This window comes from Schistocerca nitens, chromosome 10 (assembly GCF_023898315.1).
Source record: "Schistocerca nitens isolate TAMUIC-IGC-003100 chromosome 10, iqSchNite1.1, whole genome shotgun sequence".
Lineage (NCBI taxonomy): Eukaryota > Metazoa > Arthropoda > Insecta > Orthoptera > Acrididae > Schistocerca > Schistocerca nitens.
The window spans coordinates 175382684-175409927 of record NC_064623.1 but is presented as its reverse complement, the minus strand read 5'-3'; the positions used below and the strand labels follow the sequence as shown (position 1 = coordinate 175409927).

The 27244-nt window shown below is 39.6% G+C and overlaps 1 protein-coding gene across 1 annotated transcript in view; it reads left to right on the top strand.

Moving 5' to 3' along the window:
• LOC126210657 (mitogen-activated protein kinase kinase kinase 10-like) overlaps window positions 1-27244 on the top strand; it is a 696141-nt gene that overhangs the window by 536011 nt on the left and 132886 nt on the right. Inside the window, exon 3 of the mRNA XM_049939988.1 lies at window positions 24506-24654. Within this exon, the coding sequence (XP_049795945.1) occupies window positions 24506-24654 (149 nt within the window). The remainder of the gene's footprint in view (window positions 1-24505; window positions 24655-27244) is intronic.

Genomic DNA, 27244 nt, shown 5'->3' with positions numbered 1-27244 from the left:
AGGAAAGCCGTGGTTGGGAAGGGAGTGAGACAGGGTCGAAGCCTATCCCCGATGTTATTCGATCTGTACATTGAGCAAGCAGTAAAGAAAACAATAGAAAAATTCAGAGTAGGAATTAAAATCCATGGAGAAGAAATAAAAACGTTGAGGTTTGCTGACGACATTATAATTCCGTCAGAGACAGCAGAGGACCTGGAAGAGCAGTTGAACGGAATGGACGTGTCTTGAAAGGAGGGTATAAGATGAACATCAACAAAAGCAAAACGAGGATAATGGAATGTTATCGAATTAAATCTGGTGATGCTGAGAGAATTAGGTTAGGAAATGAGACACTTAAAGTAGTAAAAGAGTTTTGCTATTTGGGGAGCAAAATAACTGATGATGGCCGAAGTAGGGAGGATATAAAATGTAGACAGGCTATAGCAGGGAAAGCGTTTCTGAAGAAGAGAAATTTGTTAACAACGAGTATAGATGTGTCAGGAAGTTTTTTTCTGAAAGTATGTATGTAGTGGAAGTGAAACATGGGCGAAAGTAGTTCAGACAGGAAGCGAATAGAAGCTTTCAAAATGTGATGCTACAGAAGAATGCTGAAGATTAGACGGGTACATCACGTAACTAATCAGGAGGTACTGAATAGAATTGGGGAGAAGAGAAGTTTGTGGCACAACTTGACCAGAAGAAGGGATCGGTTGGTAGGACATGTTCTGAGGCACCGAGGGATCATCAATTTAGTATTGGAGGGCAGCGTGGAGGGTAAACATCGTAGGGGGAGACCAAGAGATGAATACACTAAGCAGATTCAGAAGTATGTAGGTTGCAGTAGGTACTGGGAGATGAAGAGGCTTGCACAGGGTAGAGTAACCTGGAGAGCTGCATCAAACCAGTCTCTGGACGGAAGACCACCACCACCACCACCACCACCACAACAACAACAACAATATAGGTCCTTATCTTTTTGACTGCACTGACTTAGAATCTTCAATTATTTACACCGCTAAGGGACCGTATACGTTAGTATTTGACACAGATTTCCCTGAGAAAATGGGGCCTAAAAAATGGGAGAGATAGAGAGACAGACAGACAAGGAACTTATCCTATAACCAAGAAGGAGGAAGAAAGATACGTTTTAACGTCCCATCGACGTAGAGGTCATTAGAGACGTAGCACAAGCTCGCGTTGTGTCAAGGACGGGGAAAGAACTCGACCGTGCCCCTTCAAAGGAACCATCCCGGCATTTGCGTGAAGCGATTTAGGGAAACCATGGTAAACCTAAATCTGGATATCCGGAAGCGGGTTTGAACCGTCGTCCTCACGAATGCGAGTCCACTGTGCTAACCTCTGCGCCACTTCGCTCGGTGTAAGCTATAAGGGTTCCGTTTATACCGATTGAGATGCGAAACCCGACAAAAATCTATGATAAATAAATACTTGTGTGATTTGCTGCATCATGTAAAGTAATTCAAAAAAATTTTATACAAAAAACCTGATGCACTTCTTCACGTTCTGCTTTCGTAACTAAAATTCTACGCGATGCTCCGTCTCAGCACATATACTCGCAAGCAAGTCTGGGGTGGAGGGAGATATCGCATCCACAGTTCTTGTTTGGACATCACCAAGGTCAGGTACAGACGAGGCATATAAATGTATTTCACATCAAACAACGGGAAAAATCCAGGAGTGTTATATCCGGATATCGCAGTGGCCATTACATTCTATTCATCGCCGTTCGGCGATGTTCTGTCCAGGAAGTCACCAACATGTAAACTCCAGTGTGGTGGAGTACTTTCTTGCTGGAAGATAACTTTCAGCTGACGAGGAACAAGTAGAGGAACAGTAAATTGCGTAGACATTTTCAGAAAAACCGTTCGTTGAAGCAACATGATCTAACTAACTAATTTCAAAAAAGTCAGATGTGAATACTGCCGAAACATCAGCTTAATAAGTCATTATCGTCATCGTCATCGTCATCATCATCATCATGCCGGCCGCTGTGGCCGAGCGGTTGTAGGCGCTTCAGTCCGGAACCGCGCTGCTGCTACGGTCGCAGGTTCGGATCCTGCCTCGGACATGGTTATGTGTGATGTCCTTAGGTTAGTTAGGTTTAAGTAGTTCTAAGTCTAGGGGACTGATGACGTTAGATGTTAAATCCCATAGTGCTTAGAGCCATTTGAACCATCATCATTATCATAATCATCGTCGTTTTCCAACTCCAGTTTCTCGGGTGTGATGAGTTTAATATGATTCGAAAATACTGACGCGAATTATTTTCAAAATAGTGGAAAGATCTGTATAAGCCGAACTCGGGGAAGATCAGTTTGGGTTCCGGAGGAGGATAGGAACACGTGAGGTAACACTGGATCTCATTACGACTTATCTTGGAAGAAAGATTGAAAAAGGCAATCCTATATTTATAACATTTGTAGATTTAGAGAAACTTTCGACAGTGCTTCGCCGGCCGAAGTGGCCGTGCGGTTAAAGGCGCTGCAGTCTGGAACCGCGAGACCGCTACGGTCGCAGATTCGAATCCTGCCTCGGGCATGGATGTTTGTGATGTCCTTAGGTTAGTTAACTAGTTCTAAGTTCTAGGGGACTAATGACCTCAGCAGTTGAGTCCCATAGTGCTCAGAGCCATTTGAACCATTTGACAGTGCTTCGTGGCATATACTCTTTGTTATGACGTGGTAGAAATAAAATACAGCGCGCGGAATGTCACCGTAAACTTGAGCAGAAACCAGACTGCACTTGTAAGAGTCGACGGATATGAAACAGAGGCGCTAGTTTAGAAGGGAGTGGGCACACGTTGCCTATGTACACAAGGGTAACGAAATGCAGTCGATTCAGTGTCTCATTTGTTGTAAAATCGCAAAACAATTTATAAAAAATTTACCGCAAAACTGAACTGTCCCCCCCCCCCCCCCGCAAGTATGATGATTATGATGGGTAAATTTGTTCTGCTGATTTTGGCAAACTAGACAGCGTAAATCTTTACAGCTAGGCGCTCGAGTGATGTAGTGCCGACCACCATTATCTGTCCTCGGTCTTTGGACAGAATTCTTCTAGATTTATTCCCCTTGAATTTTGTTAATGCCAGGCTGCTTCCTATACACTTCCCAGTTGTAGATCGCCTCTGGCTTGATTCCAACCTCTTACACTTAACACCAACGCTTCGAAGCCGTTTTATGGGAGCGCAAGAGCCAAGATTTTCCGCATCAGATGGCTGGCTGTTGGTCTTCCAGAGTAACAATGGAGCTGTAATCTCCCGTAGCCAAGAAGAAATTTTGAATGTCAGAATAATGAAAAACTTGTGACATGACTACTGTATCACGCCACATTTTCACTGGGTTTCGATCGGCAAAGCGTGACTGCAGTGTGGGAGTGATTTTTTCATTCCTCGTCTTCCGTGGATTCAGTTTTCGAGTTGAACCTTCAGGAATGTTGAGCCAATTATAGATACGTGAACAAGGTGAAGGAGTTATTAGAAACTACATTAATAATAAACTGTCGTTAAAGTGCTGTAAACTATTTGTGCATACTCAAGCTAAATATCAGGGAAGCAGTCTAGCCTAAATATCAGGGAAGCAGTCTAGCGTTCGATTTTAACTGAGACAGATTCGTTGCATTTATCTCAATCTTAAGACTTGTTCACAATTTCTATTAGAGGTTTCTAGGGTTTGCAGAGGGCCCTTAGTAGATAACTTTATGAGGGGAACAACTCAGGTTCGATGTAAAATAAGTTTGAACGTCAGATCACTTTTAAATCTCCCGGTTCACGCTACGCACACAGCAGAAGCAATGAGTTCTGATTGTGTGCTCTGCAGAAGCCCGTGGCATGGGCAATGTCTCGAGTAATCGTCTACAGGTTCCTTACTAAGACCGACGTTCGCTTGATGTTCGAGAGTGCGGCGCGTTCATGGAGGAAGTCATCCTTCTTAGTTTTCAAACGTACAAGTTTCTCACAGCCGTTGTTGCAGTCTATCGGAAATGGTACGTGATGTCGCAGTTACGACAGGGACTGATGGCGGCGCCATCTTCTCAGTGTGTGTGCATAGCGTGAAACGGGAGATTTGAAAGTGATCCGATCTTCAGATTTATTTTATATCTGAACCGTACACTTCCGGACATGCGTTCTTTACCGAAACTTTATCTGCTAAGTCCCTTCTACGACCCCAAGAAGCCTGTAATAGGAATGTGAAACACACTGTATGCTAAAAAGTGCATAACAGTCATCCACGAGCAAAGCGACCACACTGCGTCAGTACGAGCAAATACTTGATAATATACTAATACTAACCGCAGGCCGTAAATAATGGGCGAACACCGAAAGATATTAAAAAGGCATTTACTGCGTTACGTGCATTATCTCAAGAATCATGCTGGGTTGGCTTCTTAGGAATGGAGTACTACTGTACGACATTTAGCGAAGACTGTATGTCAGAAAAACTGGCAATAACAGCACAGGAGAGTATGTCATTAAGGCAATAAGCTGCGGCTGTTGTGTTTATAAAGCTTAATGAGCGTATCATAGCAATTATTCCTTCGCGTTATTTTTTCAAGAGAAATGTTCAGAGACTCTTCATCAAAACTTAAATGAACTCAACTACTACGATGGATAAACTAACTGTCGTTGGCAACAGTGGCCAGCAATTAATGGTTGAGTACTGTTTTGAATGGGAGCGGACTCAGTTCACTAATTTTATTTACAGGAAAAATGAATAACATGGAAAGTTACACTCATCCTTTCCTGTAGCAGATGGTGTACGTATTCGCTCTATGAAGAAAACTTAATTCGAACTGACGATCCATGCATCAGTCTTAGTATGAAAATTACTACGAAAAGAAAGGTATAGGGTGAATACTGTTTGGGTATTGCCCTCTTAACTCAGACAGAATACCGCATAAAGCCTAGTTTGCGATAAAATAGTGATAGAAAAGAATTTTCAGCAATATGCTGACATCTCGCACCTTGTAGATAAGCCTTTAGAATGACGTTGTGTATCGTGATAAACTGTGCCATGATTTTTGTTTGTTGTTGATAAAAGTAGCAGTATAATGCCGTCAGAATATTCTATTATTTATTCATGCCAATTGCAACACGGGTAATTTGCGTTTAATTTTTATTCCCTTTTCCTGCAACACAACAAACAGGCGACGGCATATGCCTGCTGGACAGTTTGGCAACAAGTACAACGAAAATCCTTCTGTATGTGATGAAATATTTGAAAGTAAGAGAAAAATATACATACCGTTAAAAGTGTCTCTAAAAGAAACGGACGGTGCTAAATAAAATTACCTTTTGCGCCATTTATTTCTTGCGAGTATTTTTCATAGTTGATGTAATATATACGTACATATAATGCATCAAACTACTCATTACATATTATGCAATTATATATATTACATAATGTAACGTTTTTGATTCTACTTGCTATGTAAGTTATTTATTGTTTTACTGTATGCATTTGGCAACGTCGGTTTCTGTCCGAAATTATAAATAGACGAACCAAACGTGAAAGAGGGTTCATAGGTCATAATTATGACGTGTATAGACAGCACAACAAGCAAATATTGATATAGAGCAATCTATACACCTATTATTGATCAACCAAGATTCGGGGGGGGGGGGGGGGGGGGGCGGGGAGACAAACTAAGCACGTTAAATTTCGAGCCAGCCATAGTTGTTGCCACAACCTAGATTTTGTGCCACAACCTAGATTTTGTTAGTCATTCATTCAGACATGGTTTTACATAAATCCTACCTTTAAATAGTTTTTGTATTCCGCCTGGAAGGCGGCGCGTGGGTCTGCTCCTGAAAACTGAAGGGTAGGCCGAATGTAGGATGCTAGGAGGAGAACACTTGGTACTGAAATCAAAAGTGGGTTTTACTTAACTTTGGCTGAGATGAGCACGTAGATGCGAAGCTGTACATCGTATTACAAAAACCTGTTTAGTGTGAACATGAGTGGTAACTGGAATTTACTTTGATAAAAGCCAGTGAACCTCCCCTATACTGTTATCTTCTTACACAAGCCAGCAGGGTACCAAGAAATGTTATTACACATATACAACAGTACTGTTCTTTTCATTTTACGTCTTATGACTAGATATTATTTTTAAATAATGACGACTTTTCACAATTTATAAATAATCACATCAGAAGATGATCATAAAAGGTGATCGAAACCAATTATCAGGCTGAGACTGTTACTATAACATTACTATTTTTAAATAAAGGCTTTACTTTTATATGTTGTTCTTCATGTTATATGATTCAGACTTTTCATGTGTTTGCTCAGCATAGATCTGGCTGAGCAGATGATAACTGTGTGTGGCTGACCAGTCTGACGGTACTTCACAGTACCCCATTTTACACTAAGGGAAGAAATGCCATGTGATTGGTCTATGAATCTTGAAAGCTCAATTCTCTGTAAATTTTAACATTTCGTATTTTGCGTTTCTTAGGCTGAGGTGGGGAAACAGACTGACACTCACCTAAAAGCATGTGGGGAAACTGCCAAATATGGCATTTTGGTCATTAATCTGGGACACTGATTTGATTGGAGCACAATGCACATATCAATTTTGTGAGCATGTGTGTACCACAGCAGAGGAGGACAAAATTGGTGAAGTGTAACTGCTCACTCCAGTTGCAGTGCAGAGACAGTGCTAAGATAGTGTGCCCTGTACCACTGTTTCCTTTCTTAGTACAAATTAGACTGATCACAAGGATAGCAGATACATTAATTACATTCTATTCACATCAACATAGGAAATTCACTACACAAAACTGTAAAATTACCAGGATATGGGATGGATGGCCAGTATACTTATTTCCAGGGGGAAAAAATTTCAAATACTGTCCAGCTTTTTTAGGGAGGAATAAAGGGAGGTTACAAAGTAGGGACAGGTTGTATCAATGAGACATGTACTTTTAATGCAAAAAACCCTTATACAACTGAGGTTTGCTAAGTTGTTGATGAAGACATGCATGTTGGGAATCACTAGGGGAGAGGGAGGGAGGGAGGGGGGGGGGGGAGAGAGAGAGAGAGAGAGAGAGAGAGAGAGAGAGAGAGAGAGAGAGAGAGAGAGAGAGAGAGAGAGAGAGAAAAGTGGAAGATGCAATTTTGGTAGTAATGGAAATGGAAAGGAGGTAGATTAGATATATAGTGAGATAAAAAGATGTGTGATAGATTAATAATATTTTTCACTGGATGAAATAAAATTTAAAATAAATGAGTACATTATTCTAATGGAAGGAGGGGTGCCGACATTACAAAGCAGGGCAACACGGGTATGTGTAATGCATTGAGAAATCTAGAATAAGTGTTTATCCACTGCCAAATGGCTGACAGTGTTGGGCCTGGTGTACTGTAGTAGCCACTACAGCAGACACAAACATTGTGAGGGTGGGTTGTGAGACATGCTGGGATAGTCCAGTGGATAGAGCACTTGCCCGCGAAAGGCGCAGGTTCGAGTCTTAGTCTGGCATGCGGTTTGAATCTGCCAGGAAGTTTCAATTTGCCACACACTCCAATGTGGATTGAAAGTTCATTCATGAAACAATACTATTGGCTATGGCTATTCACTGGAGTACCCATTGTTCCAAGATTGCTAGCCCTGTAAGGTATGCAAGAGAGCTTCAGTGGAGTTTGGAAAGTATGTGTGAGGTACTGTAGGAAGTAGAGTTGTGACAGCAGATAGTGAATGGTGCTCGGATAGCTCAGTCAGTAGAGCACTTGTCAAATAATGGCAAAGATTCCAGGTTTGAGTCCAACTCCAGCTCAAGATTTTAATGTGTCGGGAGGTTTCAAACGTGGTTCATACTGTCATCAAATTAAGTTTTTGTGTGATTTCTTCAGGATGTCCAGTCTAATGTAATAATCCCAGTCAACAAAATCATTCCAGCTTACACATTTGACCTTGTGAAATGTGATGAACTGATCCACCATAAGGTTTATTTGCTTGTAAGGTAACAAACTGCATTTTGTTTTGTACAGAATTTTGTGATAGTCATGTTATCATGGATTTGTGGCTAAATAAATGTTAGGCTGTGAGTTATCTCAAATATGGTTCTCACATTGAAGTTGTGAACTGAAGTAGGTGACACTGATTGTGAGTGTGTCCCCTAAATCGGGGAAGAAGAAGTGGATCGTATCACATAAGCCACCTTTTGTTTTGATTGTAGTGCCTTGTTCATAAATAATAGGCAGAGGTTTGCACAGTCTTTTCAGTTGAACAGTGCTGTAATGCAGTAGCAACTACAGGGTGAGGTGTCAGTCACCTTTCTCAGATATTTATATGAAGATGGTATCTGTTCTTTTGGACTTGTCCATGCCAGAGATAAGTCCCTGCAGTCCCACTATCGTTTGTGTCCTCGATGACACAGTTGGGTAGAGCATCTGCCATGCAAGCAGGGATACCATGTTCGAGTCCCAGTCGGGTAACACATTTTCAACTGTCCCCGTTGATATTTATCGACACCTGTAAGCAGATACTGGTCCGGATTTCATTGTGATTTCATTCTTCAAGAGCTGCAAGATAACCAATGGTATCTGTTCTTTCAGACATGTCCGAAAGAACAGATACCGTCTTCGTACAGATAAGGCTTACCGGCCAATGATCTTCTTCAGTGCGGATGCACTCACATTGCGCAAACTCTTACAGGAATCGGTACATTGACTGCTGTGAGTAATGAGTTTACTGGGCAGGGGCACTACAAATGTAGTGTGTGTACAGTAAGCTGCAAAAGTGGGTCTCACGGGAAGTGTGCCAGAGATAAGTCCCTGCTGTTGCTTTATCCTCTGGGTCCTCGATGGCTCAGTCGCATAGAGTGCCTGCCATGTAAACGAGAGATCCCGGATCCAAGTCCAGGTTGCGACACACATTTTCAACTGTAAGCAGATAATGGTCTGAATTTTACTGTAATTTCATTTCTCACATTCAGTTGCCTTTTTTAATGTTGTCACCTTTTTAAGTTTTTGTCGTTTTTCTTGTGTTTTTGGGTAGAAAATAAGTTATTTACTTGTGTTTCCAAGTTTCTGTATTCATGTTCGTTCATTTAACTTTTTGGAGTGTTCCAGTGATGAAAAGCAGATAAAATGTAAACTGAGGAACTTCTGAAGCTTGAGACAGATTGTTCATTTTTGATTTTTTTGGTGTGTTTTATATTTTGCAGGACTCTTACTAGTGTCAATTATTTTGCTAGTACAACTGCTTGTATTTGTATTCGAGATACTAATTTTCCTGTAGTAACAAAGCTGCTGCTGTAATAGACTTCTATGTTTTTAGACTCCATAGAAAGAATAAAGACCAGAAGCTGCAGTAACGTGTTAAAGGCATCCAAATTGATGCCATTTTTTGTTCAGCAAGAATATGTATTAGATGAGTGGAAAGTTCTATCATGGATGCTTTGGGATAATACCACCATTGTCTTTTCTTGCCCATTGACTTGTAGCTCGTTAGTATGGAAAGCAAGCGCATGCAAATTATGCTGCTTGTAAAGAAGAATGTAAAAGGAAAAGAAACTTGAATTAGAAGAAAAGCGGAAAGAGGAATGAAACCAAAGTAATCTTGAAGAGGAGATTAAAAAGACGAATAACATGGAAAAATAAATTCACTGTAAGACAGTTACTCTGAAAGAAAAGAAAAAAGAAAACAGAGTATGTAAAGAAACATGAGAAGAACTTTCGTCTCAAGCTTCAATTAAACGGAAGCAGGCACTCAAAATAATTATTTAAAACCAGCAAAATTGGCACAGGGTAAATCTGAGGGAACATGAACCATGAAAGCAAAAGAAAGAGTGAAACAGAGAGGTGGAAACCATTCAGAAAATTCTTGAGAAAAGAAATCTAGTGTGCTTACTTTTTTTTTGCTAAGATTCCTAAGAAACAGAAACTCAGAAGTATTTTGTTGATCTTTTTCCAATAGTGAAGTTTAGAATGTCATTTGGTGTAAAAATGTGATTCAGATTCTGTTTGTGAGTAATGATCACCAATATTGAATTACCAAATTAATAAATTTGTATGAAGGGAAAAAAATCATCATACCCCATCCAGAGTCACAGTAAAGAAATTTACTGTGGTCTTAACCTGCCTTTTTCGGTTGAAGATTGTAAAAAATGAAAACAATGCATTTTTGCCATATCTGTTTACTGAAGTAACTTGTCACCTTCTAATGACCATTTTATAATCTTTTGTCACTTTTCCCACCTTTTCAAGTGCCATCATGACTCCCCATCCTGAAACTACAGTGAAGATGCATTTTGATTATTTTCTGTGAAAACTATAATTAAATAGTTCTTGGGACATCATTTGGAAAAGGAATTTGATGTTTGACTACCTGTTACATTTCAGTTTTAAGGAAATCATTCCCTGTGCCAGTACAGTGTAGGCTACTATGTACAGCCCTACTGTGCTGGGTAGAGCTCTCTTCCTTTCTTCTTATTACACTCTGAAAGCAGCAGAGAAAACTTAGCACAAATAACTTCTTACAGGTCATTACAGTTAATGATAAGCCACGATGAATCTGTTTTTAAAAGTCTGTTCATTCTTGTGTTTCTAGAATTTGTCAATTTTTTGGAAAGCCTTAATGTAATGCTGTCAGAGATCTTATTGCAAACAAAAAGCAGTTAATTTTTAGTGTTTTCAATTAACCATCTTGGAATTAACATGGAGTAACTTGGAAACACCTATAGAAAATCTGAATTTTGATGGTCGTAGGCAAACTTTGTATTGTCTTACAATAACTATTATTCTAGTGCCAATTGCTCACAATATCAAAGGATGTAATGTGGATGTCGGATAATTTGTTTGCCACATAAAGTGGTGAACAAAAAAGTCATACCACTGGAAAAGTTATTAATGCGCTACTTTTCAGGTGCATTTTGATTATTTTTTGTGTAGTTTATTGCAGTGTTGATATGGTGCTTCCTGAAATATAAAATTATTTGGTTCCTGAAATACATAATAATAGCCAGTTGTCATGTTAACTTGTCCTTTGAAAATAACACCTTCGAAAGATCTCATTTCTCTCCATCAGTGCTATAAAGTAAAAATCATTACTTTTTGTGTATAATGGTAAGGTAGAGATTCCAAAACCAAATATTAAAATGTAGAAGATTTTTTAGGGCAGATGTAGACTCTTGACTATAATTGATTGGTTATGAACTGCAAATTAAAACTAGCAATGGAGAAGATGGGATATCGACATATTGAAAGAACCAAAGGTTATAGAGAGTTTCGGAGATAGCATTTGTTGACAACTGACTGAATCAAGAGAGAAGCCTGCAGTAGAAGACAAATGGTTGCCTTTGAGAGAAGAAACATTCAAGTTAGCAGATGGTGTCATAGGCAAAAAGAAAACACCAAGTAGAAATTCTTGGATAATCCACAAGCTATTGGATCTAACTGATGAAAAGAGAAAACATATAAATGCAGCAAAAGGAAATACAGATATCTAAAAAGTGAAATTGACATGAAGTGCAAAATGGCACAGCAGAAATGGCTAATGTAGCAAAAGAGAATACAGGTAGCTAAAAAGTGAAATTGACATGAAGTGCAAAATAGCACAACAGTAATGGCTAGTTGAGGAATAAAGGCTGTAGAAATGTATGTAACTAAGAGGGAGATGGATGCCACCTAAAGGAAAAGTAAGGGGTATATGGAGATTAGAGAAAAACTTGTATGAATACTAAGAACTCAGATGGCAAGCATGTACTGAGCAAAGAAGTGAAAGCTGAAAGGTGGAAAGAATATGTAGAGGGTCTGTACAAGGGAAACAAACTTGAAAACAATATTAAAGAAAGTGGAGAGAAAATAGATATAGTTAAGATGTGAGATCGGTTACTGGAAGAATAATGTGATACAGCACTAAAAGACCCAAGTCAAAACAGCGCTGTTGGACTATCGACGTGTTTTCCCCAGAAGTATTGAGGCACTTTGGAGAGCCAGCCATGACAAAACTATTCCTCCTAGTTTGCAAGATAAATGTAACTGGTGAAATAGCTTCATACTTCAAGAAGAATGCAGTAATTCCAGTTCCGAAAATAAGGAGGTGCTGACATTTGTGAATATGCCAAACCATCAGTTTAATAAGTCATATTTGCAAAATAATGATACTAATTATTTGTAGAAGAACGTAAAAACTGGTAGAAGCTGATCTAGGAGAAAATCAGATTGGGTTCAAAAGAAATTTAGGAACACAAGAGACAATACTTATTCCATGACTTCCCTTAGAAGATTAGTTGAAAAAAGACAAACCTACATTTATAGCATTTGTATATTTCAAGAAAGCTTTTGGGAATGTTGAGTGGATTACATTCTTTAAATTTCTGAGGTAAAGGCAGTAAAATACAGGGAGTGAAAGATTTTTTGCAACTTGTACAGAACCTAGATGGCAGTTATAAAGAGTCTAAAGGGGTGAAAGGGGAGTAGTGGCTGAGAAGGGTATGAGACAGGGTTGTAGCCTGTCTCTGATGTTATTTAATCTGTACATTGTGCAAGCTGTAAAGGAAACAAAGAAGAAATTTGGAAAGAGAATAAAGGTTCAGGAAGAAGAAATGGAATAAAAACTTAGACATTTGCTGATGGCTCTGTAATTCTATCAGATGACAGACGTCAACTGAATGGGATGGATGGTGTCATGAAAGGAGGTTGTAAGATAAATAGAAATGAAAGTAAAACAAGGGTAATGGAAGGTAGTCAACTTAAATTGGGTGACACGGAGGGAATTGCATTAGGAGGTGAGACACTGAAAGTAGCAGATGAGTTTTGCTGTTTGGGGAATAAAATAACTGATGACAGCCAAAGTAGAGAGGATATACAATGAACACTGGCCATATCATGGAAAGAATTTCTGAAAAAGAAAAATGTGCTAACATCTAATATTCATGGTGTCCCAAAAGGTACAGTACAACTTAAATGTGTTATCGCATCCAAACTAATTAAGATATTCATACCCTGTTTTGATTATGTGACACACTCTCTCTCAAAATTTTTATATCATTCAAACAATTTCAGCATGTGCATCTTTGGTGACAAGGATAACCTCCAGTATGTATTCTAGCTCTATCCACACCCAGCACAACATATCCACATAGACTACAGAAATAATGTACATAACTTAGCTCATAGCACGTGTGTCATGTTGCAATGGCACGCATCACACCGACACATTAACCTGGCATCAGTTGTCCGTTGCGTCACACAGCTTGTGATGTGACTGTGGTGAGGTGTGTTACTGTGTACAGTGCATGACATTTAGTCAAAGGGTGGCACACTTCTCATCATGAGAGTGGGCAGACATGCATGTAATGTATGGTGCAGCAGGTTGTAGTACTGGCAATGGATTGGTGGTGTGTCAGAATTGAACATTGTATTTGTTTACCTTACCACACACAAGGAATGTTCCTTCATCAGAAAATGATAGGTTGTTTAAAAAATTTCCATCTTCCTCTAAACAGTAAAGAATGTCCACAGCAGATTGCGTACACTGATCAGCCAAAACATTATGATCACCTGCTTAATAGCTTGTTTGTCTGTCTTTGGAACAAAATACTTCACCGATTCAACATATCAGGGATCCGACAGTTTGTCAGTAGGTTTGTGAAGGTATGTGGCATTAGATGTGTACGTACAGGTTGTGTAATTCTTGTAAATAATGGGCAGCACGATTTGCATACGTGGTGTGATAGTGCCAGACAGCGACCCAAATGTGCTCCGTAGAATTTGCATCACGCAGATGTGGTTAGCAAGACATCAATGTGGGTTCACTATAATGCCCCTCAAACCACTGTAGCATGGGTCTGGTTCTGAGACACGGACAGTTATACTGCTGAAAGATGAAGTCACTGTCGGGGAAGACATCGAGCGTGAATGGATGCAGGTGGTTCGTGGGTGTCAGTGTGTCTTCAATTACTACCACAGGCCCATGCAAATGCAAGAGAAAGTCTCCCGTAGCACAATACTGTTCCCACCAGCCTCCATTCACCTCAGTGATGGTGTGTGTGGAGACAACCCTTGACCTAGTGTAGCAAAAATGCGATTCAGGTGAAGACCCGACACGTTTCCATTGATAGTGGACGGTCAAATCCTGATTGTCCCGTGCCCACTGCTATCGTAATTGACGATGTCGTCGGGTCAACATGTGAATATGTAGGGGTGGTCTGCTGTGGATCTCCATGTTCAACAATGTACGATAAACGGTGTGCTCTGAAACACGTGTGCATGCACCGGCATTGTGCTCTTCCAGGAGAGATGCCACCAATCACAGTCTATCCTACTTTACTGTGCAGGTAAGCCTCTGAACCCCAGATTTTGTGGAGAGTAATGGACGTTCAACCATTTAAAAACACCTAGTGGTAGTTTGACTGACCATCTGCCTCTTTCCGTAGACAGAAGGAAACGAGCATTTGACCAGCTTCGCCATTTTCGAAATACTTGTTTACAGGCTGTGCTTAATAATAATAATAATAATAATAATAATAATGTACAATACTAGCAAATACAGAATACCCCAGAAGACATGACAATGTCGCAAAAATAATACATCAACAGCTTGCCTTACAACATAAACTTTTAAAACAACAAGTTCCTACATACAAGTATGCACCACAAAATGTACTGGAGAATGATGAATACAAATTATACTGGAACAGAACCATTATAACAGATAAAACAACGCCACATAACAAACCTGACATCATACTCACCAATAAAAAGAAGAAATTAACACAACTAATCGAAATATCCATACCCAATACAACAAATATACAAAAGAAAACAGGAGAAAAAATTGAAAAATACATCCAACTGGCTGAGGAAGTCAGACATGTGGCATCAGGATAAAGTTGACATCATACCAATTATACTATCAGCCACAGGAGTCATACCACACAATATCCACCAGTACATCAATGCAATACAGCTACATCCAACCATATATATACAACTACAGAAATCCGTAATTATTGATACATGTTCAATTACCCGAAAGTTCCTAAATGCAATATAACACATACCGTACAGTTAATAGGAAGTGACGCTTGATCAAGGTCTGCGTCACTTTCCATTCTTAACCAGACTTAACGTCTGAGAAAGTAAAGAATGAATAATAATAATCTGCCCTTTGTCAAAGTCACTTATACCTACAGATGTCTCCATTTGCAGCCAATATTTTCACTAGCGTGGTGCCGTGTCCATGTCTGCTACGCATCACATGCCTGCAACGCCACCAGGTGGCATCCAGTGTCGCAGTAGGCAGTGGTCATAATTTTTTGGCTTATCAGTGTATGTTGTGTCTCGTTGTCTGGTTTCAATGCGTGCAGCTGTTGCAGTCACAATGGGTTCATCTGTAAATGTTTCTGATGGATCTGGCACATGGTTACTGCAGGGATTTGCAGCTCCTGTGATACCCTCCACACAGACTCCTATGGCGAACACTGAAAACCCAATAGTATCCATTCTGCGTCAGCTTCACTCGGGTCAGATCATCTAGCACGTTGCACTGTATATCGACTTCTGTGAGGTTGGTTGCATTCTATAATGTGTTTGGAAGTTCCTTTGAATGTGTGTGTCTGTTTTGTGCTGAACAAACCATTCCACACACGGAGCCTTTTCTTAATCCGTTGCCATTATGCTTCAATCACGACAACTTGGAACACACACAAACAAAACTTTGTGAGTTCCGTCTGTCACATAAGCCAAACATAGTGTGAATATTTTAATTAGTTCCTGTGCTATAACACTTTGAAGCTGTAATGTACCTTTTGAGGTACCTGTATATTTAATCCATAGGAAGTCTTTTTCTGAAAGTATTTGTATGGAGTGTAGTGTTGCACAGAAGTGAAATGTGGATGATAGCAGTTGAGACAAGAAGAGAATAGAACCTTCTGAAATGTGCTGCTACAGAAGAATGTTGAAATTTATGTGGGTAGATCAAATAACTAATGAGCAGGAACTGAATCAAATTGAGGAAAAAGGAATTAAGGCAAAACATGATGAAAAGAAATGATTAGCATGTCAGATGTAAACACCTTTCAGCCGTCTAAATCTCCAGATTATTATTTTATTGAGCAACCAGTTTGAGCAATATATTAAGCCTTCAGACTCCCTGACCAGTGTGTAGGAAAATTCCCACCTCTGGTCCAGTCTAAATAGAGGCCAGCATTCAGTAACTGGTATCTGTAGATTTTTGACACAGTGATCACTTCAGTCATGTGTGTGTCTGATTTGGTCAGAACAAACCATTACACACATGGAGCCTTTTCTTAAACCGTTGTCATTATGCTTCAATCAGGACAACTTGGAACACACTCAAACACAACTTTGTGTGTTCCGTGTCACATAAGCCAAACGTAGTGTGAATATTTTAATTAGTTCCTGTGCTATAACACTTGTTAGACAAATGTGGCGCAATGTATTGCCGAAACCGGTTGCTCAATAAAATAACAATTTGGAAATTCAGATGACTGAAAGGTGTTTTGATTTGACGTTCTGTACTGAACAGTTGAGGTCCCACAACCATCTGTGTAAAGATGGACATACAGAGAAAAGAAGTGATTGGCTGATAGAACACAATTTGAGGCATAAAAGAACATTTTGCTTATGGAGATCTGTATGATGAGCTTGAACGCACTAAGGAGGTGCAAGTAGGTGTAATTTGCAGTGGTGACACAGAGACAAAGGAGCTTTGCACAGAAACTAGTGCAGAAGTTACAGCCAACCAAAAAACCACAACACCAACACTTGTTGTGTGATGTAGTGCAATTCTACACTTTAGATCATCATAAATACAAATGCAAATTTGCTTCCATGCTTTTATAAATCCATGCTTCTTTATTTCCTCCCTAAGTTTCCAGCTTCTTAGAGAAAAAGGTCTGGTTATTCCACAGGTATGTGTTCCTGAATTTGTTGTACCTGCTTCATGAAGTTATGTCTCATTGATTTACCATTTATTTGCCTGTTAGCCTCTGTTCTGCTTTCTTTTGTCATAAATTTGTGTTCCTTGTGATTCTAACTTCGTGAAAATAATCCTTCCCAGCAGGTAAGCTCACTTCTTTGCTCTCATTTTGGAGTGCCTCCAGCGTCTAGTGGTTACTATCACTGGCTAGCAACACAAAGGCTTCTTATTGGAGTCCCGATGAATACTTTCTTTCTTTGTCAGTGTTGGGGGCAGGAGTTGCAAAGCCTAATGGTGCTAAAAAAATATATATCAGCAGGATCACCTCTGGCATGGAGACAAATGATAATCCTTTTTTTGAATTCATAGGTTTTGGTATTTAGTCATAGATTATCCTGTCAGTTGCACCACAGTCAGCATTCTCGCAATTACTACCTTCTTTTCTTCACACTTTTCTTCATATTTTTATTGTTTAACTGTTTTGTGAGCTCTACTTTTTCTTTTCAGACTGTTATATATGACTTGCCTGGGTTAATTGAGGTAACCTTCAAGAGTAACTGTATGAAGGTGAGAGGCCTTGTGTTTGTTGAGTGCTCATTGTGACTCCGTGTTTGCAAAGAATGTACTACCTACAACTGTTTTTTTAATGATGGTTGATTTGTTAGTAGCTAAGGTTTCAAACCGCTACTAACTCAAATCAAAGATAGATGTGTGTGTGTGTGTGTGTAGATAAATTTGGTTACTGGCTTATCAGTGTTTGTACAGTTTAGCATGTTTTCTATGTTTGCCCATGCTCAGCTAGGGACCATAGGATCATGGAGAATTATCTTATCATTTCATGTAATTGCAAGTTAAAGATCTGAACTTAACAACTGAAATAAAAAACGTGAATGTTAATGTGTTGTTCAGGAAACTTTATTAACAGCAACAAGTAGCTTAATATATATTGTCAGAAATTAGTCTGGTTTGAGCAAACAAATAAAACTAGAAATCATGCTCATTCTGTCTATGCTACTGTTTCATTTTATCAGGAAGTTGTAACAACAAAACCAGTAAAAGTAAGCAATTTATGATTTTTTCTGTGTACAATTTTAATTATGTGCATTACAGCATGAGAAGTAAAGGGTGGCAATTTGTTATCTCACAGACAGTAATGCGTGTGCCTCATTACACACTAGCAGTTGTTTCTTATGGGTACTGTGTACCGATCTTACAAGGTCTTTTAGACATAGACTTTCCTTAGCTGAGCTTTGCTTCATCAGTGGGTAACAATAGCGTAGTTGATTTTTTGTTTTTTTTTGTTTTTTTGTTTTTATCCAATAAGAGAATAACTTCATGACCTGAAACATGTAAGCAGTTTGACAAATGTGCCAGTTACCGGTGAAGTCTGACGAGTGTAATTTACCTCCTTGTTTATGTCACAGTGCCCAATGCACTACTCTTGAGTTCTGTTTGTTGAGTACAGCATTATACAGTACCAAGTTTAAGTATGTTTGCATTAAATAAACAGCTATTTGAAAGTGATGATAAAGTAGAAATAATAACAGTGCACAATTCATTGAAGCTAGGAATTTGTTTCTCTTGACAATGTATATGAGGTTGTTTTTGTGATTATCTACATACACATTTATAATCTGCAAACCTCTGTGAAGTGCACAGTAGAGAGGAGCAACCTGTAGCGGACTGAAATGTATTCCCAGATGCATTACTTACAGTTGGCACTAGGAGCTTTGCAAGCAGGCGTTAATTGGATAGATTGTTTGTATCTTCAAATGACTGACAGTTTAATTCTTTCAGCATCTCTGTGACATTCTCACACACGTTAAACAAATCTGTGACTATTTGTGCTGCCCTTCTTTGTATTCATAATATCCCGTGGTAGTCCTGTTTGGTGCAGATCCCACACATGAGTGGGATATGGTGCGGGAAATATGTTTGTGTACCAGGTTTGGGGGGTATTGCCTTTTATGTTGGTATGACTACCAACCAGTTGTCCACCAGGATGAATACCACGATATCCTGGTGGCACAACATTCAGCCGAGCACAAAAAACTCAATTTCAGTGGCTGCCTCACAATGTGAGCCATTTGGACCCTTCCTTCCACCACAAGCTTCACTGAATGACACAAATGGGAGTTGTGTTTACAGCACATTCCCCATTCCTGTAATCATCCTGGCCTCAATCTCAGATAACCCACTGTCCCTGCACTCTTGACCCAACAGTTTCCCTGTCCTCCATCCTGTTGCCCCCTCCCAATTCATGTCCCCCAAGCCTCCTTCAGGGTGTACAGTTTCCCACCAACTGCTACAGTCGTGCTAGCCCGTGTATTTGCCACCCCTCTCTCCCACATTCCTAGACAGCAAACCGGCTTCCTTGAGCTGCTAGCCGCCCATCCCCAGTTCCTCTCCCCTGCCTCCATCCCCCTCCACCACACCATCCAACACGACCCTCACCATGACTAGTCCACCTGCCACAAGAGAGTATTAGAACTGCCAATCTGTCACCATGTAGTGGCATACGTTTCTCTCTCTCTCTCTCTCTCTCTCTCTCTCTCTCTCTCTCTCTCTCTCTTCCTCTCTTCTTCCTTTTGTCTGTGCCTAGCAGTCTCCTAAAGTATTTACATTCTACAAGAACTTTCCACAACATTTATATCAATATAATTTTATTGATGGCATTTTTGTTGTGCTGCATTATTCTGGTGTAGTGGGGGTGTGTTGAGAAATGCCTATTTCTTAATAAGGATTCACTCGGAGAACTTTTATTCATGTTATTGTTGTTATCGTCATCTTCATTCTGAAGACTGGTTGGATGCAACTCTCCATGTTTGCCTGTCCCGTGCCAGCTTCTTCATCTCTGCATGGCTAAACATACATCCACTTGAGTGTGTTTACTGTAGATATAACCACAGGAAATGTCTTCTCTAATGCCCCAAAGGAGGCCTTTCATCAGCTTTGTCACTGGAGCATATACTATATTGGGAAAAATTTCTAGACCCTCCAAAAACTGTAAACTAATATTATACTTGGCATCTGTTTACTTCTTTTATGGTGTTAATTCTTCAAAGAATACTTCCCTGTAATTCTCATTAAGTGCAGTATTTTGTTTCCATTCTTTCTAAAACATAATGAATAACACTGTTCGACATGGGTTCTATTTCTGATATTAAAGTTTGTGCTTCTAGACCATTTTACCATGGGAAATTCAAATATGTAAACAAAATATCATTGTCAGGGATACTTTTGATATAATATGTATATATATGTATATTCACAATTTAAGGCATACACAGAAACGTTGTAGAGAAATACGGGTATGTTGCCGTATCCAATAGTGACAGAACGTGATAATTTCTTGTGCAACAGCAGGTGGGAAGAATCAGACATCATTAGGTTATCCCCCGCCACACCTATGTCATTAAGACCACCTGAAACATCTCATAAACTCGAACGGCGACAGCCGGTCGCTGCCTCGGCAGTAAAGCTTCACGCCTCCTAGGGGCAGGTGCATCGAGTTTACAACAGTGGTGTTAGCCGCAATTTGTGTCAGTCTTAACGAGTGGGTGTTTTGGCTGACAAGTAACTGTGTGTCATATTTCCGAGCACTGTTGAATCTTTTAGTTCCTGTGTGTAAACTGATTGAGCCTGGTGCTGAAGGTAAAACGACTGCTTGTTTTTACACATCAGCGTTCCTCTAGTTCCCTACTATTAATTTAATACAGGTGTATTGCCAGAGTGGTATTTTTAAATTTGCACAAATGCCACGTCGTCGTGGATGTTGATACAAGCCGGACAACTTCTGCTACATCTGTGGGAAGTTCACTTTTGCCAGAAATAGGAAGAAAATTTCTTCAGTCATAAAGAAAGCATACAAACATTACTTTGGAGTATAGGTAGGAGACCAAGATAAAGAATGGGCACCACATTTCTGTTGTGCTACATGTTACTGCAAACTAATTCAGTGGTGGAAAGGTAAAGAAAATGTGGCGTTGTTTGCTGTTCCCAAGGTGTGGAGGGAGCCTAAGGACCATGTTACTGATTGTTATTTCTGTCTAACAAAAATTCAGGGCTTTACAAACAAAAAGTCGAAGAGGCACATTGTTTACCCAGATCTGCCTTCAGCGAGAATGCCAGTGCAGCATTCCGACAACCTTCCAGTACCTTCAAGAGCCCGAGGTCAAATTCCGAGTGGCAGTGAAATAAGTAGTACTGAAGAAATCACAGATGATGATTCTTTATATCACTGCACAAGTGAGTCATCGCCACATTTGTTAACACAGGCAGATTTAAATGATTTAGTGCGTGATCTAGGACTAAGTAAACAAAAGGCGCAGCTGCTTGGTTCAAGATTACAAGAGTATAATCTACTGCACCAAAGTACCAAAATCAGTGTGTTCAGGCACAGAGAACATGCCTTTATTTCTTATTTTTCAACTGACGAAGCACTGACATTTTGCAAAGACGTTGCTGGCCTGATGAAAGTGCTGAACTTCACTTATATTTCACAGGAGTGGAGACTTTTCATAGATGCACCGAAAACAAGTCTGAAGGGTGTTTTGCTCCACAACGGAAATAAAATACCCTCTGTTCCAGTAGCTTACGCTAGTTTGACAAAAGAGAATTACGAATTCGTACAAAGGAGCTAAATTCATTAAAATACAATGAACACAAATGGAAAATATGTGCAAATTTCAAGGTAATTGCTATGGTACTGGGAATGCAACAAGGCTACACAAAGTATGCCTGTTTTCTTTGCCAGTGAGATAGTCGAGACCGAAATTCTGACTACGTGAAAACGAAATGGCCTAGGGGACGATGGAAAGTTGGCGAAAAGAATGTACAACGTGAAAGTCTGGTAGCTCCTGAATATATACTACTTCCACAACTTCACATCAAACTTCGCCTGATGAAACAATTCGTGAAGGCCATGGATCCAACAGGCTGTGGGTTTGCATATCTAGCTACCAAATTCCCCCATCTTTCAGCTGCAAAAATAAAGGAAGATGTATGTGTGGGCCCACAAATCAGGGAGCTGCAGAAAGATGCAAATTTTGAAGCATGTTTAACTGATAAAGAAAAAACCGTATGGGACCGTTTCAAGATGGTGTCGGAAAACTTCCTCGGAAGAAAAAGAGCTACTAACTACAAAGCAATGGTGAAGGATATGATCAAAGCATATCAGGATTTGGGGTGCAATATGTCTTTGAAGGTACATATGATGGACTCTCATCTGGACTACTTCACAGAGAGTTGTAGTGACGTATAGGATGAACATGGGGAAAGATTCCATAAAGACATTTCTACCATAGAAAGGCGCTATGAAGGGAAGTGGGTACCTTCTATGTTAGCAGATTATTGCTGGAATATCATTCGAGAGAAGAAAATTCACAATACAAGAGAAAAAAAGTGATGTGCATTACAATGCAGTGGCTCATTGTTTGTCAATTTTCTGAAATTTCTCATGTCAAATAAATGCTTTAATGTGTATACACAAAGGTTACTGTGTTACATGTTAGATCCCACCCTCCATTAATGTGATGAACTTATAACATCATAAAGATGTGCATTTGTTTGTCGAATTTCACCTCACGTTTGCTGCACTATATCAGGAACTGAAAAGAGAAATAAAATTGCGATTACTCATAAACTATCCCTGACAGAAAAGAACCAAAACCAGTTTTCAATTCAGCACTCAAAATACAACTAGGATCACAATATTTTTTATCAGAAATAGAAAAAAAGTTTTTTTTTTGTAGAACAGTGTAATTGTTAGCAGGTTTTAGGCACAATTGACCTGATACACAACTAATACTGCAGTCTGTTCCATCTGGGTTTTGGGATTCGTTCAATGCAGCATATAAGTGTAAATTATTACAAGTATTCATTGTGGCTTTGAGCAGGCCAAGCCTTAAAACAATCATGCATTGGTCCTTGCTGTGTGGGCAGAACATTCTCATGCTAATATAGGAAAGTATCAATTCCTGACTATTGTCACAGTGTAGGTGGGGTATTTGGGTCTAAATGTCAAAACCAGTTACCCAATCCCAGACCAGAACAATAGCTACGGACTGTCTCATCATCTCATGCACATTTCACTGTAACGACAACACACTTCAGGAAATACTATTCTCTCAGCTACACCCTTCTACCTATGCTCGTCTGTGCATCGTATCATGTACCGTGACTTTTCTCTCTGTGAAACCTCACTTCTCCATGGTCACATCCTGATGTTATTTTCATCACTTTACAATGAGTGACTCGTGATCAGTGGCTTCTTGGCAGTGTTACAGCCACCTAATCAGAATTCCATTGCTTCTTGGCAGACAGTTGATGCTGATCTGTCTACCTTAGCTGCATTAGAAATTGTTTTCAGTAACTGAAAAGTATGTTTGTTGATTCATTCACAGAATATCTTTAAGGTATGATCCCCCAACGGTGAATTTCACCACAGAGATGATGACAATTCAGTTTTGCATTTTCCTGACCAGAAACATAATCCTAATGTTTAGAACACTGTGTTTGTTTATTTACTTGACTAGTTTTGAAACTTGGCTTGTGAATAAATGAAAAAGTCCTGTCAGTGGCTGTGGAAAAATTTATTCATCTTTCCATTATGGCTGCAACTCAGTGTGTCTGTCATCTTTATAGTGAGTAGCAGTCTGTTACTGTTATTTAGGTTGAATTGTTTCAGCAAGAGACCCTCACTCACAAACACCATCAAGATGAGCAAAACCTTGCATTTCACTGATATTTTCTGTGCACAATAAAATCACTGAGAGGGAACCTCAGCACTTCTAACTTTCCTATAATTCTATGATACAATGGCTAAACTGGTGGGCTACTAGAGTTGTGCACCATTAGGGCTCAGTCAACTCTCTCCATTGATTCATTCCAATAGAAAACATATTTTTTGGGCCTTGTTGTGTACCATTAGATGCAAATCATGATGATATCAAATTGCAAAACTTGTGTAACGTTACACCCACATTTATGGGTAGGCATTTCACAAGTATTAAGAGAGATAATCTTGGAAGTAAGTTGGTGAAGATCAGATAACTTGTAATTGAGAATACGGTTCACCCTCAATTAAGATGCTACACGAAAAGTAGTCTCTTGTTAACATCCGCAGTTGCAGCTGTTGAAAGTTACTGGAAAAAATAAAGTTCTCCAGGCATAAATCCCCTTGGCACTTTATTATATGAAAGCTTTGACAATACGCCAACTACATAAAGCTTGACTCATCCCCTATTGTGTGGATTCATTGCCTTCGACTGCGTATTTTCCATTTTTAATTAACAGAATTTAATTTAATGTCTTCTGTGATTCAATATTGGTTTTTAAATATTTTAAAAACAACCTTAATGACACAGGGCTGATATTACTTAACTGTTTAACATATCTGCAAGTCTGCACTGACATGTTTCTAACTATTGTTTCTAGCTATTGCATAGCTGTGTTTGTCTGAAGTAGAAAACTCGTTTACTTTTTTGCATGCCTTTGTTTCCAGATAGTAATGTTTTTAAGTGACTGTTTGTTTTGCAGAATGAATTTACTCATAGAGTGGAAACAGTCCAGTCCAGCTCACGACTTCAGTGACATTTACTTCTGTTGACAGCTACGGTGTTCTCCTGTGGGAGCTGCTCACCGGAGAAACACCATACAAAGGCATTGACACCCTGGCGGTGGCATACGGAGTGGCAGTCAACAAGCTGACGCTACCCATCCCTAGCACCTGCCCTGAACCCTGGCGGGATCTCATGGAAGGTCAGCGAAAGATCTATTGCTGTCATGTAAAAAATGTGGGGAAATATTGTATAAAATCTTTGTTATTACACTGTAGGGTCCATATTGAATCAAATACAGTTTGGAGATGATGGAAAATGTTTGCTACTTTACCATTAAAAGAGGGTTATGGACTGTTTTTCTAAAAAGTGTTTTAGTATTTAAGTTCCTTTATTTTTACTATTGAAATAGTCATCTCATTTCCTTTCCTAAGGTTTTTGTTACCTTTGTCTGCTTTCTGTATGCAATGCTTCTGTTTTATCAAACATGTGCTACAGTACCTGAAATTGTTCACTTGGGCTTCTTTCAGTTCTTAGTCACAGTAATTTCAGTTATAGCATTGTGTGATGAATACAGTTTTGTCGAATTTCTATGAACTTGGAAAAAAAACTTCATAGTAAGTTCACCAGATAGTCAAATGGTTCAAATGGCTCTGAGCACTATGGGACTCAACTGCTGTGGTCATCAGTCCCCTAGAACTTAGAACTACTTAAACCTAACTAACCTAAGGACAGCACACAACACCCAGCCATCACGAGGCAGAGAAAATCCCTGACCCCGCCGGGAATCGAACCCAGGAACCCGGGCGTGGGTAGCGAGAACGCTACCGCACGACCACGAGATGCGGGCACCAGATAGTCACCCAATAAAAGAGCAGAATGGTTAATTTGGATCAGATGGTGTAGATATGGTATCAGATGGTCTTGTGACTCTCTACTGCTGATGTAAGTTCAGGCAGTCAGTGCCAGTCCATTGTACGGAATCAGCATAGTAAGATGGGGCGATGTAGGTATGTGACACAATGGCAGAAGGAACTGTCAGATTGGACATAACATGGCCACACTGTGAACGGAGTTCTTCGATTTGTCGATATATCGGTGCAGGAATAGTGAACCGTCTGCAACTGTGTGACGTGGTATAAGGATAGTGGCCACAAAAAGTTCCTAACTGACACATATAGGAGACAAGTATTCTGCATCTGTAATCATAATATATTTCAAACTCTAAAAGAATTGCTGCTGTCAGTGAATGCACATGCATCTCAATCAGTTTTTGAGTGACCAGTACAAAGTGAACTTTGTGCGATGTTCATTAGGAGTCCACGACCTGGCAAAGGACGTTGCTCACAGTGGTACTTAAAGGTTTGTGTTGTCAGTGGGCAAAACTACACAGGAACTGGACTGGAGCTGTCTGTGGGCGTGTTGTGTGGTCCGATGAGTTGCAATTTTGCCTCTTTTCAAATTAATGTAAGGCACTGGGTGCACCAACGACCCAGTGAGGCATTTAACCAGCATTGTGTGGAGGGTGCAGTTCAAACCAGAGTTGGTTATGTGATGTTTTTGGGGTGTTTTTCATATCATGAACTGTGATCACTGATTTGGATTGTCATGAACATTGTTAGTGACAAGGTGATACCCTTCCTTTGAGTATTCAGAGGACACTTTTGTTTTCCAAGATCACAACAGCTATGTTTACAGGGTTGCACAGTTGTGTTCTCGATTTGATGACCACGTATTGCACTTCAACTGTCTCTAAATCCCGTAGAAAATTTCTGGCATTTTTTGGAACAGGGGATGAAACATAGCAGTTAACATACCGCTATTTGGTAGTACTGTGCGACCTAATGATCGGTCAGTAGCCTCGGCTGCATAAGGCATACCTGAAGAAATTTGTGAGTTCACTTCCTTGCTGAATTGTTGCTAGTGTTACATTGTATTACCATCATGCCTCATGGTAGAGCCTAATTTTTTGCCTGATGTGTTTATGCTAATAGTCAACGTAATGATTAATCACTCTGTTGTTTAATTTCTCTCTTTTTACAAATTTAATATTTTTTAGTTAAACAATTGAATGGACAAGAACTTCATCTTAAAAAAAAAAATATCTGTCTAAAATTTTTTACTGTTGTTGTTCCTGTCTGTGTCTGTAAACACTGATGAAGTTGTATAAGAAATTTTCAATGTGTATGAGGAAATCAAAGTAAAGTATTGCCCCAAGAAGAAAACTATAAAATTGGAGAGACGTGCTGGCTAGCCAGTACTTACATTCGTGAGATGAATTTCAGATATGGCCGATAGGCACATTTAAAAGTGAAAAAACTGTTCCTTGCTTTTTGAGTGATTAGTTCCTCCAGGTGGGAGAGACTCACTTCTTCTGATGACGAGGGGAAACCAAGTTTGTGTACTTGTATAGTCCTCACAATGTTGGGTGTGGGGATGGAAGGTTATGTCATTGTGGCATCTGACTGTGAGTGACCTGCTTCTTTTATCTAACTTTCCTGAATCTATACATCTTTCCTTACCAAGGTAGGAACTACTACGAGGGCCGTTCAGAAAGTAACCTCCGGTTGATTTAAAAAAATACACCAAGTTAAATAAAAATATTTTAATATATACATCTTACAACTACATCTTTGCACTATTTTTCTACATAGTCTCCATAGCGATTGAGGCACTTATCGTATCTCTTCACAAGCTTTGAAATTCCTTCTGCATAAAAATCACCCACTTGTGCCTGGAGCCAGCCTGTGACCGCATCTTTGAGCTCTTCGTCGTCATCAAACCGCTGTGAC